We start from the raw sequence: 17369 nt of genomic DNA, 5'->3' as shown, positions 1-17369 counted from the left end.
TGCTGTTTCTGTTCCTTAACTTTTGCGTTCTTGCACCAAAAATCCCCAGTAAAGAGGAACTCGGTGAGCTGCCCTACTTCTCCTCGTATAAAACATTAAATCAAATCCTTCGGCGTTTGGTTCCTGCTCTTGGTTTGTGTCTGGCGGTGCTTTTACAGAGCTGGTGCTGGAGCCATTGTGCTCTGAGGATGGAAATGGGGTCAGCCGAGTGTCCGCTCTGTCGCCATTTCCACATCGCTTGGCTCATCGTGCATCACCAGCCCATGAAACTGGAAATCCCGGAATAAGAAATGCTCAGAAATCTGTATAGGGGGCCCGGCATGTGGCTCAGCCCTTGGGCATCCAGACTGCACGCCGGGGCCAGCCTCACTCGAGCGGCACCTCCTGGTGACACCACCACTGCCCCTTGGGTCCCAGCCACCTCTCGCTGCCGCTGGGGTCTGACCCGGCGCGAGGGGAATGGCTCCAGTCCCGGCGACAGCGCAGTCGTGCGGTGCCACTCCTAGGAACGGAAAACAGATCGGCTGCTTCTTGACGGTGCATTGTTAAAGGTTTCACCTCCCCCAAAATGACACATTGTGAGCAAAAATAGAACAAGACAGAACACACAGACCCACCCACACCATCCCCACCACCCGGCAGCCAAGTGCACGCGATGCCAAACCCTTGGGTTTAAAAGCTGATGCTTTTTCACCTTCCCTCTCCTCTGCACTGCCACCACCTGCCTGGGCCCAGTGAGTGGCTTGGCACCCGGCAAGCATGGCACCGCCAGGCTCTCGCAGGGCTGCTGGCAGGATCGCCGCCTGACCCGCACTGCACTCTGCACCCAGCCTCCATCTTCACCGGGTGGGTCTGGGGACAAGGATGTCTCCTGGCCATAGTGTTCCTCTAGGAAATTCTCTCGCCTGGTGCACGGTGGTGCTGTTGAAGCAGCTTGAAGGATGGTGTTGGCCAGGAGAGCCAGCTCCGGCACGGCACAGCTCGGCCCAGCTCACCAGGAGCTGGGGCTGTCCCCTGCAGACGGCAAGGGAAGCTGCCTCCAACCAAGGAGCTGGGTCCAATTTCTTGAGTGCCGCCGGCATGAAGGGTGGCATGTGCTAAGCACAGTTGGACCAGGCAAGGATCTGGCTGGAAAACCTCCAGGAAAGGAAGAGTTGCTCCAGGAGATGGTAGAGCTGTCAGCTGTTTGTCAGAGATGCCTAACAAGGCTGAGGCCTGTGTTCGTCACCCCGAATCCTCATTTGCTCAAGAGCAGGCAGTTAAACTTGCAGGGGAATTACCGAGGCCTTCATGAGTTCCCTTTGTAATCCAGTTTTGGGGCACAAAGTCACCCCATTAGTTTCACATCCGAGGATTTTGAGCGCCAGGAGCAGAGCTGGTGACTTGCAGGAAGGGCTGGAGGGATGGAGCTGGCTGTTGGGGGAAGGAGAGGAGGGAGAAGTGACGGCATCAGTCCCCATGGCCCTGGGAGGGCTGGAGGCAGGTTTAGGCACAAGGGGAAACTTCTCGCCACTGAAGTTGGCTGAGGATGGGGATGGTTTGTCTGGGGCACATGTTGTCCAGCCAGCCCAAGAGGGCGGTGAGGATGAGGCAGCTGTGCAGGGCAGCAGAGGCGGCTGTGAAACGTCCCCCTGTCCCCCGGTGCACTGCTTTCCTTATGACGCAGAGGGAGCGAGGACAGAGCTGTCCTGCAGGGGATGGTCAGGGCTGGAAGGAAGACTGCTCTCCCTCGTTCAGTAGTGATGCCATGCAAAGAGAAGCTCGGCAGAGTCATTGCAGAGCAAGTTCTGCCTCACTTCCCTGTGGAAGTAACCCAATTAACAGTCATGTCTCCTGTGGCTGCCATGAAGCCACTCGTGCCCTCACGGGACAATGAAGTCATGCTCAGTGACCTCTTGGGAGGGCTAAAATGTCCAGGATGCGCTTGGCCAGGGTCTGCTCAGCCCCAGCCTTTTCCTCCCAAGGAAGAGACACAAGGACAGGCATGGTGGCTTTGTGGCAGTGAGCAGCTGCTCCAGGACCATATTTGTCTGCTGTGGCTGTTAGGCGTTTGCAGCTGGTGTCACCCACACTTGCCTTTGCGCTGATGGGTTTTCTCCCATTTCTGATGCTCTGCATCTGCTCTAACCTCCGTGGCCTGGGCACGGGCTTGCTGCCTCCCCCTTCAAGCTTTTCCCGGGAAAGGCCGAGGGGGAGGACGACCTGGAAGTAAATAGCCATTTCCTGATTCTTGTCTGGTTCTTCACTTGCTCTGAGGGAGATGACAATGCTTGGGATGGTGACTGCCACCCAACATGCCTTCCCTATGGTGTCTTGCTGGCAAGGAGCATGGTGAGCTCTGCCACACAGCTCAGGTCCACACTGATTAGAAGGAAATGCTCTCTTAGGAAGGAAAAACCCAGCAGTTTTTAAACCCTGCTCAGGTTTGTGCTCCGGTCCACTGTGCGGCCACGTACACTTTTGCTACAGCCCGAGGGCAGGAGCCTCATAGACCTGTGCTGTGCCCAGGCAGACCCCGACACATCCTGCGAGGGCACTTAACCAGTCAGAGCATGGATCCTCACCCGGGAGAGAAATGTCCCTCCTCTCTGGCAGGGCTTGTGCAGGATAGGCACTGGAATGATCCTGCCCAGCTGCCACCGCTGGGCCGGCTCTGGGGGAGGACCTGGGGACACACACAAGACGATGCTCGGGGATACGCCACCTTGTTTCAACCCCTTTGCTTCCCTCGGGGCGTGAGAGGGGCCCCGCAGACCGCGGTTGCCTGCACCATTCCCCCTCTCGCCCTCCAGCCTGTTCGACTCCTTCAGACCGAGGGCGGTTGGGAAACCGACAGCTGGAGCCAACCCGCGCCAGCACCAGTTCGGTGCTGCCATGCCAACCCTGTTTCCATGGCAATGGGCACCCAATGGGCGACCGCCAGGCAAGGCCAAGATGCCCAAAAAAAGTGATGCAGTGCCCCCTGAAATCGCTGGCCCAAGTCTGGGAGCCCACGGCTGCTGCCAGCCGCTGGTGCTGCCTGTGCTGCCCAGGAAACCGGATCAAAACTGCCCCAGGGTGCGGGTGGTTGCAACAGGGCAGGAAAACCCCCATGAAACCATCAAGAAAAAAAAAAGTGGGGGGAGGATATACACACAGCCCCTTCCACAACACCCAATGTTCGTCTTAGAGCTTAATTTAATTAAAATCAATGGATCTTACATAATTCTCAGGGCACGGCACGGCAGGGAGCCACCCCTGCCCGGCACTGGTGAGGGCCCCTCGGTGTGGGGGTGTCGGGAAGGCAGCAGGGCACAAGGGGACGTGGTACCCAGGGCTGGCTGCCCTCCGGGGCCACTCTCACTGGCCCCCCCTTTATGTAACTCGCTGCAGCCTGATGTTTATACAGCTCCAGATTGAGGACTAGGTGCGTATCAAAACATTTTAAAATAACTCTGCCTTTTGTTAGCACCACAGCTATCTTTAGAAAGAGATTTTATTTAATTTGAAAGGCCTCTCTGGGAGGTTTCGATGGAATAGATCCTCCACCTGCCAGCACTTTAAAGGGACACGGGTGTGGTGGAGATCTCCTTTCTTGGCTGGAAATGCTGTATTGATTATTGCTTATCGTTCTGATAAATCCTATCACAACCACCTCCTCATCCTTCTGAGATTTCTGCAGCTGGAAGTGGTTGTGTTTTGCTTAAGGTGTTGCTTGTGACCCACTTGTCCAGTTGCCCCCTTCCAGTGCCGTGCTGAGCTGGCTCTGCAGCTCCATCACCTCTGTGTCAGCAGCTGCCCTGGTCATCACGGCTGGTGGTTTTCCCAAACATGCTAAAATCAGGAGGACGACCAGTTCTGTTTTTTCTTGGTGAACCCAGATCACAGTGATGGGCCACCACCTCTGCAGCCACAGCAGTGACCCAGGAGACAGCACACACCCTCTGGTGAGCGGTGATGTCCCCTGCTCCAGCTGCGACAGGAGGTGGAGGGGAAGAGGAGCTCTGCACTCGAGCGGAGTTAGCCTGAAAGGTGCCCCAAGCCAGCCAGGGGCCAGCTCTGCACCTTTTGGGCAGCCAAATTATCATGTGTCTCACTGGTTGTCCCACTAGCAGCCTGACTTCCCTTGCGGCACACTGGGAGAGGGGTGTGCAGGTCACCCACAAGAGGCAGGGTGGCTGGGGTCGCTCTGAGGCTGCCACCCTCAGCCTTAGCCCTTCCTCGAGAGGGCCAGCAGCAAGGGAAAGACCGGGCATCCAGCCTGAAGGGTGGCTGAGCAGAGGCTCTGCCCTCCCTTTCTGCTTCTTACGCCCTGCTCTCAAGTTTCCTTCTCTCTCCAGACTCTGATCTCGCTGACACTGAGCATGTCACCGCTTTCTTCTCCCCCAGGAGACAGGAGCAGTTCCAGACAAACCCCGACAGCTACAATGGGGCTGTGCGAGAGAATTACGCCTGGTCCCAAGACTTCAGTGACCTGGAGATTAAAGTGCCTGTGCCCAAGCACATCGTAAAAGGCAAACAGGTAAAGTGGTGTTAATGGTGTGTCTTTTAGCGTTTCCCTTTCCCTCGGGGTGCTTAGCTTTCCTGGGAAGCTCTGTTTGAAGCAGGAAGGCTCCTTGTCTTTTGTACTCAAGGAGCAGGATGCAAATGTGCTTTTTTCTCCGGTGTTGGGTGTGTGGCTGGTGGGGACCGATGGTCCCAGCCTGGCCACGTTCCCATTGTGACTGCAGTGTCCTGTTGCTCCAGCCCTAGCGGGGTTCCCTGGCACCGCATGGCACTTTCTGCACTTTTTCTCTCCAATTCCACTGACTGCAAACTCGCATGCGGGTTTCTGAGCCTGCCTGGGAATGGATGCTCCTTCCTTGTTGCTCCCTCTGGCTTGGAGTGTCTCCTGCAAGCGGGAGCTGCTGGAACGACTCCTTTGGCACTCGGGAACTGGAGCAGGCACAGCCTGCATGAGACCTGACCTGCTCTGCGGGCAAGGGAGCTGGTGCTGGGGTGCAGGTGAGCGGCTCCCTCTCCCTGACTGCCTGTGTGGGCAGGGGGCGGTCTCACCTCCCTCCTTGGCTCAGGGAGGAACTTTTCTTCTCTGCTCTTGGCCACAAGCGGTCATGTCGTTTTTCCTTCGGCACTTCCGTTCCCTCCCGGTGAGGGACTTGAGAGGAGTGTGCCCATGGCTGGCATTAGTTGGACCCAGAAGTGTGAGTTCTCCTGGCTTTCCCAAGTGCTGCCCTCCCCACGGCTGGTTCTGTATTTTTCCATTTGGGAAGTCTGCGCTCCCCCACCTCCCGTTCTCCTCTGCTTCCAGGGTGGCTGAAATGAGCACGCTTGGGTTTGTTCACTGGCTCCAGCCTACACAGCTCCTGATCATGCCAGAAGAGTGTAATTGGCAGCAGCAACCCAAACCGGAGGGGTGAGGGAGCAAATGGCTGCCACAGGGACAGCAGGAGGACCAGGAGATGAATCTCTCCCAGTGGGTCTCTGAAACAAACCCAGGCTGTTTCTTGGAATGATTCGGGGGCATCCAGACGGATGTTCCATCCCTCTGCATCATATTGCGGTCACGATGCCTCTCCCTGCCCAGGGAAGTGCCCTTTGTGCCAGTGGAGTTGTGTCCTTGCCAAAAAAGAAAAGAGCATCAGGCTTTGTCCACCCCAACTTTGCCACCCAGAGGTGTGGGGGTCTTGCAGGTGCCTGTAGGAGCTGGGACGGGACCTTTCCTCGACTCAAGACCGTGCTGTCGCTGGCAGAGGAGCCCCTGCCTGGCTGTGGGGTGATTATTGGGGTGATTATCAGGGCAGCTCCTTCCCGCGCTGTTGCCTGTGGTGTGGCTCTCCCTGCCCTAGACCCAGTTCCCGCCTGCGCTGCCCTCTCGGGGCAATCGATTGTTGAGATGTTGGACTTATCCTTATCCTTGTGAGACGTCTCCTGGTATTTGGTTCGTACATCCCTCCTGGGGCTACTCTTGGCAGCCGAGTGCTCACTTTGAAGTGATTCTTTAAATCCCTTCCAGCCTTGGGGGGTTAGAAGCAGATAGGCTGGGTGACAGGCCAAAGCAGGATGGTTCAGAGCCGTTTTAAAGCTTGATGGACTTTGGATGCGTTGTTGATGGGTTCCTGCAAAAGAGCAGCGTTCTCCTACATTCACCATACAGCTTCATCTTTTTGAAAAATGATCAGGTTTTTGGCTTCTGCCTGCCAAGGTGAGATTAAAAATCTCCCCCGTTTGGTCCCCGGGCTCAGCGCGCACCCAGCTCTAATGCTGCTCAAAATCTTCCTTATGACACTTTTTTGGATTCAAGCTGTTGCTATGGCACATTTTCACTCAGGCGAGCTTAAGGTTTCCTTGTATGGAGCTCCAAAAAAGTGTCCGTGGAGCAGGGATGGGCGATGGGGTAGGTGGGAGCATCTTCCTCTGCGGTCTCCACCTCTCTGATCTACTTACAGGCGCAACAGGGGCCCATGGATCCGAGCGCTTCCCAAGCACTTAAATAGAGATAATGACAAGAAGCCTCTCTTTTTGCCTGGCTCAGAGGAGATGAGCTAGATTCCTTCATAGGTTTGTGTTTGCTTGTTTGATTTGCGTGGGCGGGCGTGGGTGTTTTAGTGTGCACAGAAATTACTGTGGTGGAAAGCCACGGCAGAGAGCTGAGATCTGGGTTTCCCTGGGAGTGCTGGCAAAGCCAGGTGTTCTGGGGAGCAGAGGTGCTCGTGGGGCGCACGTGGTGGGGGACAAGCAGCCTCGGAGCCTCCAGCGTGCCCCTGCTGGTGGCTGCGCTGCCAGGACAGCATGTTTCCCAGGGGATCACTCGGCTCCCCCGAGCTGCTCTCCGTGCCCGGTTCTGTCAAACCCCAGTTGTGCCGGCGCTGTGTGCCCCGAGTGCAGCGTGGTGGGAGAGGGTGGGTGGCAGGGGGTGGGGGGACGAAGGGCAGCTCCCTGGAGAGCCTGGCTGCCCTCCCTGGCGGAGTGGGGGTGCCAAGTGGAGGCGGTTTTTCCACCAAGGCCCAAGAAGAAGCTGCTGCCCACATGCACCAAACCCTGTGTTTTCCGGGCACCATCACACGCATAGATGAGTCCTCCTGGACATTTCTCTCCATGCAAGGGGCATCAGGGCTCTCCGGCAGGCATGCTTTGCTCCTGTCCCCTGTCACCGCTCCCGGTGGGATGCCATGCCAAGAGGGGCCTTTTTGTTGGCTGGAGGTAGAAGCTTGTGTTGTGATGGCCTCTTGTGCTGGCTGGTTGCGCAGCGAAGTGGCTGGGATAAGGCTGCCAGGTTTGGATCTCTTCTTCCATTTGGGTTTCTCCACTCCCTCTCCTAATGCTCTCCTGGTCCCAGAGCCACCTTGAGCACGTCCCTCAGCCACCTTGGAATAAAAGCCCTCTCACATTTGACTGCGGATCCTACAGCCGTGATGCTGCGTCTGTGCCTTCCATATGTCCAACCTTCCTGTCCTTCCGTGCCCCAAAGAGGCCGCCCCAGAAGATGACTTGGGGGTCACCTTGCTTTCTTCCCTTTGACCCTTTCTGGGCAGGCCCTGTGCCACACTGGGAGCATGGCACTAGCAGCCCTGTCCTTGCGCTCGGGGACTAGGGCAGTCGGTGGTGGTGGAGAGGCCTCAGCCCAGGCTGGAGGAAGCTGCTCCGTGCTCAGCCTCTCTGGAGATGTTTCCCATCCAGGAGGAGCTGCTTTCGCAGAGGCTGCCCGCAGCCACATGCCGGGTGAAAGCCAGGCATCCTCTCCCGTCCAGCAGAGCCAGAGCTCACGTCCCTTTCCTGATCCCCTGTGACCATGGTTCTGCTGCCAGCCAGAGCATTGGAACTCGGTCCCAGTGTCCCCTGTGCTGTGTCTGCTGGGCCTCTGCTCCTGTCAAAGCCCTGGCAGCTCCATATCACGCCCAGCAGGTCTGGGGGCTTTATCTGGGTGGCACTGATCAGACACAGCCGCGGTGCCCTCCCCGGCTGGAGCAGCTTTGCCTGTCTCTTGCCTGCGTGGAGCTAGTGAGCCACTGGAAATCTCCTAGGTAATGGATAATGTAATAACATTTCAAATGAGATCTGCAGAGCGGGAGGAAGATCTGGGGGAACTCTGGGAGAGAATGCAGGCAAATCTCACCGCAGTCTCCTCCTCTCGGGCCAGAGACGGGGCTGCACAGGGGCCACAAACCTGCCCCTTCCTGTCCAGGTCCTCCCTTAGTCCCCTGGCCTGACTCGTGCTCTGCTGGCAGCAGCTCGGGGCCGAAGGGGAAAGCAGAGAGCATATGGTCTCTCCGGAGACTGAGGTACTGCATGCAGCGCAGCGAAGTCGCAGTCTGCCTCTGTCTCCCCAGGGGAGAGCCATGTCACCTCCGCGGCAGGTCGGAACAGGGTTTCCCATATGGCTGCTGTGGGCGGGAGCTGGCCCCGTTCCTGGGGACGGAGCTGCATCGTCCCCTGTCCCCATGGCGGGGAGCAGGGCAGCCGTGCTGCAGTGGCCCTCCCGCACGCGGCCCCTCCTCGCACAGGCGACGAGAGGTCTGGGCTGGGCCCAACGCTGGCTCTGGCGGCAGAAGTGAAGCCAAGGAATGTGCTTTTGGTGCGGTACAAACCGGGGACAAGCTGCTGCAGCCCTTCCTGGCGTAGAAATCCCCGAATCACTCCTGCTCAGTAGGGGAGCACTCAGCTCCCAAGAACAGCCCCCCATTCCCAACTCATCACAGTGATGGCCAGTTCGCTGTGCTCCGAACAGCTTGGTCACAGCAAGTGGGCGTCCAGCCTTTGAGCACTGTATGGAGGAGAATTGTGGCGTTGCTGGTTTTCTCTGTGGGGAAACTGAGGCACGGGGCAGTCATAGTGGCAGAACCAGCTGCCTCAAATCTTTCCTAGGGCTCCGTCTGCTGGGCCCTGCTGCCTTCTCTTCCCCAGAGAGGTTTCCCTTCTCCTCTGAGCTGTTGCTGTTTGCTCTGAAATGACAGTGGGATTCCCACCCTCCTGCTACATGCAAGTCTGAAAGCTCTTCTCTCATCCCCAGCGAGTGCACTTGACCCCACACCTCAACTAACACAGCAAGAGGGCAAGCAGGAACTTCCCTGATTATTTTCTCTCTCTCTGTGTTTCCAGGTGTCTGTGGATATCAGCAACAGCACAATTCGTGTGGCTGTGCTGGAGGGGAGCAGCCAACGTGTCCTCATGGAAGGGAAACTCACCCACAAAATCAACACTGAGAGTTCCCTCTGGAGCCTGGAGCCAGGGAAGTGTGTTTTGGTAAGGGTGATCCGCACTGGCCATGTCTCCGCACCTTGGCTTGCAGCTCCACTGGGCTTGACCTGGAAAACTGGAGCAGCTGGGAGTTTGAGCCAGATCTGGACATGTCCAGCTTTTCCCATCCAGCATCCAGCTTACTCTGCCCTTGCCCGTGTGCCATGCCCTGCCTTCAGCTCCTGCTGCCTCTCTGAGGTGCTAGCAAAGCAACACATCCATCGGGTTGGGCAAGAAGGGTCCGTGTGTTACTGGGAGGTTTCCAGCCTCGTGACTGGTTTCTGGTGTGCTCCAGATGTCCAGGCTGAGGGTGCGAGTTGTGCTCTCTCGGGGCTGTGTCCACAGCTGGAGCTGTCCTGGGGGTTGTGTTGCTGCCTGTCAGCCTGGGCTCTCGAGTGTCAAACAGTTGCCAAACTCCCGTGCAAATTTTGAGGCCAGGATTGTGCTGGGAATGGGGTTTTGCCACATGTGGCCATCTTTGCCCTCTACTTCTCCAGCCACGGGCTTTCCCAGAAGGTTCATGGTCAGTCGAGGCTGCCGTGAGCCCTGGGAGGGGATGCCGGCTGCCCAGCTCTGGTGGCGGTTCCTGACCCTGGGCAGGCAGCACTGTCCCTGCAAGGGCTTCGAGCCTTGTGCCCGTGTCACGAGAGTGGCAGCAGAACGGCACCCGAAGCCAAGCCCCCACAGCGGGAAATCAAGTGGGAATGTGCTGCCAGAGGCAGAAGTGCTGGAGGTGGTGCGTGGGGAGGCTGCACGGGCACTGCCTGGCCACTGCAGATCCCTGTGGATGTGCCCTGGGATGACAGACCCAAAAGGGTGAGGTCCCTGCAAGAGAGAGGAGCTTCTCTGACTCCATTAGGCTGTTGCAAGGATGTGAAAAAGGAGGTGGAGGCATCATTAACCTGCATTTTTTAAACGTTCTTAAGCTTCTTGAAAATGAGCTGATCTGGGAAGAGAAACAATCCTGGGAAGGAGTAAACCCATTCAAGAGGAGCTGGCCCAACGGGTGGCTACTCCACGGCGTGGATGGGAGTCCCTGGTGGGTGTTCCCAGGATCAGCAAGGGAGGCAATGTCTGTTAAATACCTGGCGCCGGAGGAGGATGGGAACAGCGCGCGGGTGGAGCGAGACTCAGGGCCTCTGGAGCGTTCGCGGGCAGTGCAGGGAGTGGTCCCATTGCCTCCAACCCAGAGCTGGGTCTTGCCTTGAGTTAGCAGGAGCACAGGGTTGTGAGGATCTCCAGCTGGCTGCCGACATATTGATGGTGGGATGAAATTTCGCTTGAAGAATGAATTGTAAGGTAACTGGAGCAGAGTGAGTAATTCTCGCCCGAGAGCATCTCCTTTTTCCATGCGCAGAGTAGCCAAAAGTGGTTTGCGATTCCTCCCGATTCATTCATCAGGAGACACCCAGTGTGTGATAATGAATTGCTTCATTCAGCACCTGGGAGGGGACAGGACAGGAGCCGTTTGGGCTGGGTTGGAGAGCTGATGGGGCACACGGACCCTTTCTGTACCTGAGTTTGCACAGCTCTGAGTGAACTCCGAATGCGGCAGTCAGGAGTGTCTTCATCCCATGAGATGCCGCAAGGCGCCACCTGGCTCCCCTCCTTGGCACCCGCGTGGGGATGAGGATGCAGCTGAAACCCCACTCACCCAGTGCCAGTGGTGGAGTCGTTGAGGAGATCCTGGCTGCCTCGGTTGCTGCTTGGGGCACCTTGGTGGCTCTGTCCAGAGGAAAACCTGTGCGTGCTCATGTTTTCGTGCTCTGTGAATTGAATCCCTGTGGGCAGAGCTTGATCCCTGCGCCGGGGAGGTGAAATCTCTTCTGCTTGGTCTTGTACATCTGGGAGAGTCTTAGTTCTGTGCAGAGAGGCTGTTGAGTCCTGTGCGCTCTTGCAGGACAAGTCAAGGATTGTCGAGATCCCTGCACTACCCAGGCTGCTGTTACAGCCACCTCTCATGTCCTCGGCTTCCCCTGCTCCCTGCTTGGCTCCTGTCTGGGACGGCCATTCATAGGCTTTCACTGACTGACTGCCTTCTCCCCCCAGCTCCTATCATAAGAAGGTTAATTTGCCTTATAACCCCTCCCAGCTCTGCCTTCCCCATCTTATCTGGTGTTCTTATGAACAGATATGGTGTTCTTATCATCATCACACATCTGGTCACTCTCCAGCAGCCTCAGAGACCGCTCTGCCTTTCCCCTCCTGCTCTGCGAGGTTCTCCTTGCCGGAGCCTGGGCTGAGCACTGATGTGTTTCCCATCCCGTCCTTTGGCACACCAGGGTTTGCACCATGGCCTGACCACAGCAGGAACCCCGCAGGCTTCATTTCGAAGGGCAGCACTCTGGCGATGCCCACGGTGCATGGTGAGGGCTCTCTCCACACCTCCTCCTGCTCAGGATCGTGTCCCGGGATCGTGCTGCTGCCTGCGGCGCCGCACCAAGGCCCCAGTCCCGGGTATAATCCCTGTGCGCTCCCTTCTCTGTCACACCCGCTCACTTGTCAAAAGTGAGATTAAAATAACTTTGCACAAGCTGTTTTTAGAAATCTCCACTGGGTGTTGTGCACAACACGTTTTGGGATTATTTTTGTTGTTGAGAATTTTTTCCCCCTGTTCCTTCTCTTTTTCTCCTCCTCTCCGGCATTTGTTATCCACGCTTGGGCTTTTGTCACCAAGTCCTGCCTTGAACAGCTATTACAGTCTTCAGCTTGTCATCTCGTGAGCCGTGAGGCCAAGTTAATAATAATCTGTGGTGCTCTCCCTCCGCCCTGCCCTCCACACACTGCTGGAAATGTCGCCTGCTGCCTCCTCTGTACCCCCTAAACGTCTCACGCTGACTTTGGGGGCGACGACTACCTATTGTCCCAGAAGGAAAGCAGGTAGCAAGAGGTTGTTTTTCCAAGACCTACTTATATCCCTTGGCAGCATCTCTCCAGCTCCGACAAGGTATTTAGGATTAGGGAAGAAACCTCAATGATGAAGGCCAGCACTGGCAACAAAGGGTTCTGACCTTCCCGGCAGGGCATGAAGATGTGATGTGACACCGTGTCCGTGCCGATGATGCCTGTCACCCTCTTCACACACCACAGGAGGACCTTCCTGGCCACAGCTGTGCCTGCCGAGTGTCCCATCTCTCCCATGCCCATCTCCGCCTGCAGCAATGCTCCTTGCCATCCATCCTTGCCTGGCCCCTGTGCTTTGCCCGGCGACCAGCATGGGAACAGCCCCTTTCCCATGAGCTGATAGCTCATGTCACTGGCTTTGGGGACACAGGCGCTACAGCACAAGGATGCTGCCAGCTTTGGATACAGCAGGAGGGGTGTCCCCCTGCAAGCCTCCCTCTCCTGTGGCTGCTGTTGCAGAGGCTGTTCCTGCCTCCCCTCAGCCTCAAAAGACTCAGCTGGGCTTTTACCCCTCTCGGCCATGGGCGAAGGCTGTCCCTACAGCCCAGGAGGCACTTTGGGACCCACCAGCCTAAAAAGCAGAGCCAAAGTCTGACTGAGAGCCCGGGCACACTGCAGGGACCCCATCCTTCCTCCAGCAAACAGCCATTGTCATTTCTAGGACCCTGGAGGGTTTGGCTGGGGAACTTGTAATGGCAACTTCAAGTGCAGGCAAAGCTTTTGCCGTGTCTCAAAGTGAGTAGTGTAACCAGGTCGCAATTTGTCCTTGCAGAAAAAATCCCTGCTCCCCCCTGGAGCTCCCCCTGGTCCCGAGGGAGCATGGTGCTGTCAGTCGAGTGCCAGATCCTTCTTCCGTGGGTGGGTGAGGGATGGTGCTCGCAGGGCATCACCCTGCCCTGGCTGAGCCCAGAGATCTGCCATGGCCTCTCGGCTCTCCTTTCCCTTCCCCTTCTTGCGCCCGAGTGCTCGGTGAGGCTCCAGCTGCCTCTCCATCACCACAGGCTCTCATAGCCCAGTTGCCCAGCCGAGCTCTGGGCTGAATGAACAGAGACCGTTGGCAGAAGCGTGTCCGAGGACCAACCTGAGCCTGTGCTCCCCATCCTGGAGGTCGGGCCTGTCCGCAGCGAGCTCTTAGAACACTGAGCACCGCTTCGAACCGCGAAACCCCAAGCTCAAGGTGATAGAGATAGCTGAGCCCTGGCCCATGGGCATTTCGGAGGCTCACATTGGAAAGCGGGGCTACCACCTCAGAGCGAGTCCCATTTTAGCATCTCTCCCCCTGGAATGAAGGGGATGAGCAAATTCCCCTGAGCGCACAAAGTGGGCTGCGGAGGTTAATTATTGTTTGCAAAGCACTCAGTGCTGTGGTGATGTGCACCGCAGAAAAGCTGGTGAGGAAATGAATAATTCTGTCTTCCCAACAGGGTGGGAAACAGTATGCGGTAAATAAAACACGGGCCACGCATGGGGCGGGGAGGAGGAGAGGATCCCCGGGCTGGCGCTCACGGTGGCAGCTCCCTTGGCTTTCACCAGGGTGGTCTGTGGATGAGGGGCATTTGGATCTTGTGGGGGTTCCCCACCTGCTCTGGTGCTCCATGGGGGTCCCCTGGGGTCTGCTGGTGGGGGGGGACAGCGGTAGAGTGCCAGGGGAGGAGGGGGATTTGGTAGGGAAGGGAGAAGGGATGGCTTTTCCTTCCCCTGGTGCTCTGGGATGGAGGTGAGGGGATGCCACGCAGTCCTCCATCATCTGTCCGTCCTTCTGCTGCCGGCCCGGCACCAAGCAGGGCCTCGCCGTGCCGTGAGAGCATGGCTCACACCGAAGCCATCACCGGGGAAGCTCCCACTGCACCAGTGGCACCATGGGGACATTCTTCTTGTTTCAAACCCAGAGGAGCAGCAGCGAGCCGGGAGGGTGCTCCGGCATGGCACAGGCTTGGGCTGGCTGGGCCAGCTGGCCTGCAGCTCGTCTTGCCTGCTTGAAGGGCTGACGTTCCCGGGGGAGCTTGCTGTTTCTGCCCTGCCCACCCAGGGCTGGGAAGCCCCTGAGAAAACCCTCAGTGTCTCTTCCTCCCCTGGAAAATGGAACTGTGCAATTAAGAGGAGAACAAGCACACCTGTCTAGCTGGAAAAACTAACGCCTTCCCTGAGCTGGAATATTTTACTGACTCTGCTCTCCCAGAAGGATTAAGCCCCAGCCGCCCCCTCCCATATTAATTGGTTCCTTTTCTTTGCACCGCAGAGAGGCACCCGGCTCTGTAACTTTAATGGCTGCCGGTGTTTTCCCCTCCAGAGCTGTTGAGCTTCCAGGGAGGTTTGAGTAAATTGTATTGTCTGCCTTTATTGATGATTTTGCGGAGAGGCCGATGAACACCATAAATCTTTCTTGCTGCTGGGATTATTGCTAAAATAATACAGGAGAAAGGAGCCCACCCCTCCAGCCAAAAAAAGCAAAAGTGAGTTGGGGTTCCCGGTGTGGGATACCCCACGGACACGCAGGCACCCAGCACAGCCCCTGCAGCCGCCTGGCTCCACGGAAGGAGCTGGCTCCATGCCTGGCTGGCGGGCTTTGCTGGTGAGGATGGCGGTGGGAGGCAAGAGGATGTCCCCCCTCCTGGGGCCACTCCTCCGTGGCCGCCCCACAAGCCACAGTGCCACGGGAGGCAGGTGCCACTGGTGAGCAGGGGCGTCACAGAGCAGCGGGTGACATTTTCACCTCCTTTGTCACCCACGCTGCCACCTGTGGAGCGAGCCCCATGGGGAGCCAAGGGGAGGGCTCCTTCTGGGTTAGCGAAACGCGAAATCGCAGCAGGGCCGTGCTGGGAGCCCTGGCCCCATGCTCTGTGGGACGGGGCCCCTGCATCTGACAGGTCCCAGGGCTCTCGGCTCTGGGGTGGCCACAGATGAGCCATCTCAGCTCCCCGGGCCTGGTACCATGTTGCTGCCACAGCATTGGCCGTGTGCCCCTGGGGTGGCATGGCTGAGCTCACAGCATTGCTGCCTGGAAGGTGTGGGGCAGGCGGGGGGTAACATCCCAGGGGCAGGATGGGGGCTCCTCTCCCCACTCTCCTCTCACCCGCACCTTGTCCCCAGATCAACCTGAACAAAGGGGATGAGTACTGGTGGAACGCCATCCTGGAGGGCGAAGAGCAGATTGACATAGACAAGATCAACAAGGAGCGCTCCATGGCCACGGTGGATGAGGAGGAGCACGCCATGCTGGACCGCCTTACCTTCGACTACCACCAGAAGCTGCAGGGCAAGCCCCAGAGCCACGAGCTGGTAGGTACTGGCCATCCGGAGCCCACAGCCCAGCTATGTGCCCTCCGTCTCCTCCCTGGGTCCCATCTCCAGTAAAAGGGTGCAGTGTGGGGCAGCTCCATGTCTCTGCTCCATCTCCAAGCTCCACCTCACACAGCATCCCCCCACATCTCCATCCTGGGGGCACGAGGTTCTGCTGGTCCCTGGCTTTTGCCCACATGCTCCCATCTTCCCCTTCCCGGAACCTCAGGAAAGGCCTGTGAGCCGATTCCCTGGCACGACCCCACTGTCCCCCAGCTCCCTCCGCGCTGGGACGAGCCCACGTGGGTCCAGATTCAGGCCCAGCGTGGAGCCGCCGTTCGCTGCCCGTGGCTGCTTCCCGGCCCCGTGCGCCTCCCGCCCTCTCCCACATGTGGGGGGGCTGCGTGCCCTTGGGAACAGGCGCTGCCCTTGCCCAGGGCAGGCGAAGGTGTGGGGTTGGCCCCAGCCTGACAGGAGCATGTGGCCTCTTGCAGAAGGTGCACGAGATGCTGAAGAAGGGCTGGGACACCGAGGGCTCCCCCTTCCGTGGCCAGAAGTTCGACCCCTCCATGTTCAACATCTCCCCTGGCGCTGTGCAGTTTTGACGGCGGCGAAAAACCACCAGAAACGAAGTGGGGAGAGGAGAAACCCACCCGGGCGCCCACTCGGGACCCTCGCACCCAGCACCTGGCGCCCGTAACCCTCTCGCCAATGGGATGCGGTGCCGGCATCCTTCACTGCCCTCACCACCCGGCACCGGCACCGCAGCGGGCTTGGCGGTTTGATGTACGTGTGGGGAAACCTGGCGAATGCAGATTTACGTCCCATCACCAAGGCAACCCGAGCGGCTGGGACCCTTCTCCTCTCCTTGCCTCGCGCTGGTGACGGCGCGGTTGTTTTTCAGGAACAGACGGAGATCGTTGGGTGACATAATTGTTATTTCTGGTGGCTGAGGATGCTTCTTTGCAGGCTTCTGGGGGTGCACATCCCTCCCCGCCCTGGCACCGGGCAGCTTTGCCCCTCGCAGGTGGCAGGGAGCAGAGGGGCTGTTACCCACCACACCGCGGCAGGGGGCGGGGGGGTCCCTAGGCAGGGGGTTATGGGCCCAGCCCTCATGGCCACCTGCCCCCCAGTTGCCCCAGAAATGTCTGGGCTTCTGTGGCACAGCACCTCGGGGTCTGGGAGGGAGGACGTATGAGCCCTGCCTCCCTCCCAGGCCCAGCCCGGCCTTTGCAGCTTCCCAGCAGCCCCCACCCTGGGGCAGTGGGCTGGGGGTCCCCGGCCATCACCACTTGCCCCCCCGCCCCCGCCTTTATCTTGGTTTGCAATAAACATGTTTCTGGAGCACAGGGCCTGCGAGTGATTCAGTGCCACTGCCCATGGAGGGGGGGGGGACACGTGCACCCGGATCCCCGCCCCCCAACATCACCCCGATTGACGGTCGGGGATGGGGACATGTGTGGGTGGCCCCCATGTCCCCCACCGCGGGCCCCTGGAGACAGGGTCCCACCCATGTGGTGGTGGGGGCTGGATTTTGGGGCCCTTGGGGGCATGGGTATGGGATCCTGGGGTGGGGCTGGGTTTGGTGGGGTGGGCACTGGGTTCCTGACGGCTTTGGGGGTGCCGACCTTGGGGGTCTCACCCCACTGCTCTCCACCTCCCTGTCCTTGTGTCGTGTGTGTGTCCCCCCATCTCCCCCATGCCAGGCACCGAAATCTCTCTGGTGGCGATGCACAAATATAAAACCGGGCTCGGCGCAGTCCCCCACGACCGCCCACGGTCCCCATGGCAACGGCAGCGCCAGCCGCCAGCCGCCCACCCGCTCGCCCCGCGCCCCGGGGTGGCACCCGCACCCCACGCCGCCCACCCAGCCGCTCGCCCCCGCAGGCTACTGGGGTGGGGGGGGACCCCGGTGTCCCCACAGAGCAGCCAGGCCTTGGGGCTGCTGGTGGCCTCTTGTGCCCCCCCCCCAT

The 17369-nt window shown here is 58.6% G+C and overlaps 1 protein-coding gene across 2 annotated transcripts in view; it reads left to right on the top strand.

Moving 5' to 3' along the window:
• The window catches only part of NUDCD3 (NudC domain containing 3), a 30506-nt gene extending 13764 nt beyond the window's left edge, over nucleotides 1-16742 (top strand). The window contains exons 3-6 of one of the 2 annotated variants that reach the window (XM_074164237.1): nucleotides 4369-4501; nucleotides 9076-9219; nucleotides 15208-15396; nucleotides 15891-16742. In XM_074164237.1, the coding sequence (XP_074020338.1) occupies nucleotides 4369-4501; nucleotides 9076-9219; nucleotides 15208-15396; nucleotides 15891-16001 (577 nt within the window). In that variant the 3' untranslated portion in view covers nucleotides 16002-16742. The remainder of the gene's footprint in view (nucleotides 1-4368; nucleotides 4502-9075; nucleotides 9220-15207; nucleotides 15397-15890) is intronic. The other variant, XM_074164236.1, reaches the window with a different exon arrangement.
• Nucleotides 16743-17369: the final 627 nt, after the last annotated feature.

This window comes from Numenius arquata, chromosome 26 (assembly GCF_964106895.1).
Source record: "Numenius arquata chromosome 26, bNumArq3.hap1.1, whole genome shotgun sequence".
Taxonomy (NCBI): domain Eukaryota; kingdom Metazoa; phylum Chordata; class Aves; order Charadriiformes; family Scolopacidae; genus Numenius; species Numenius arquata.
This window is presented reverse-complemented; position numbering and strand designations above follow the sequence as displayed.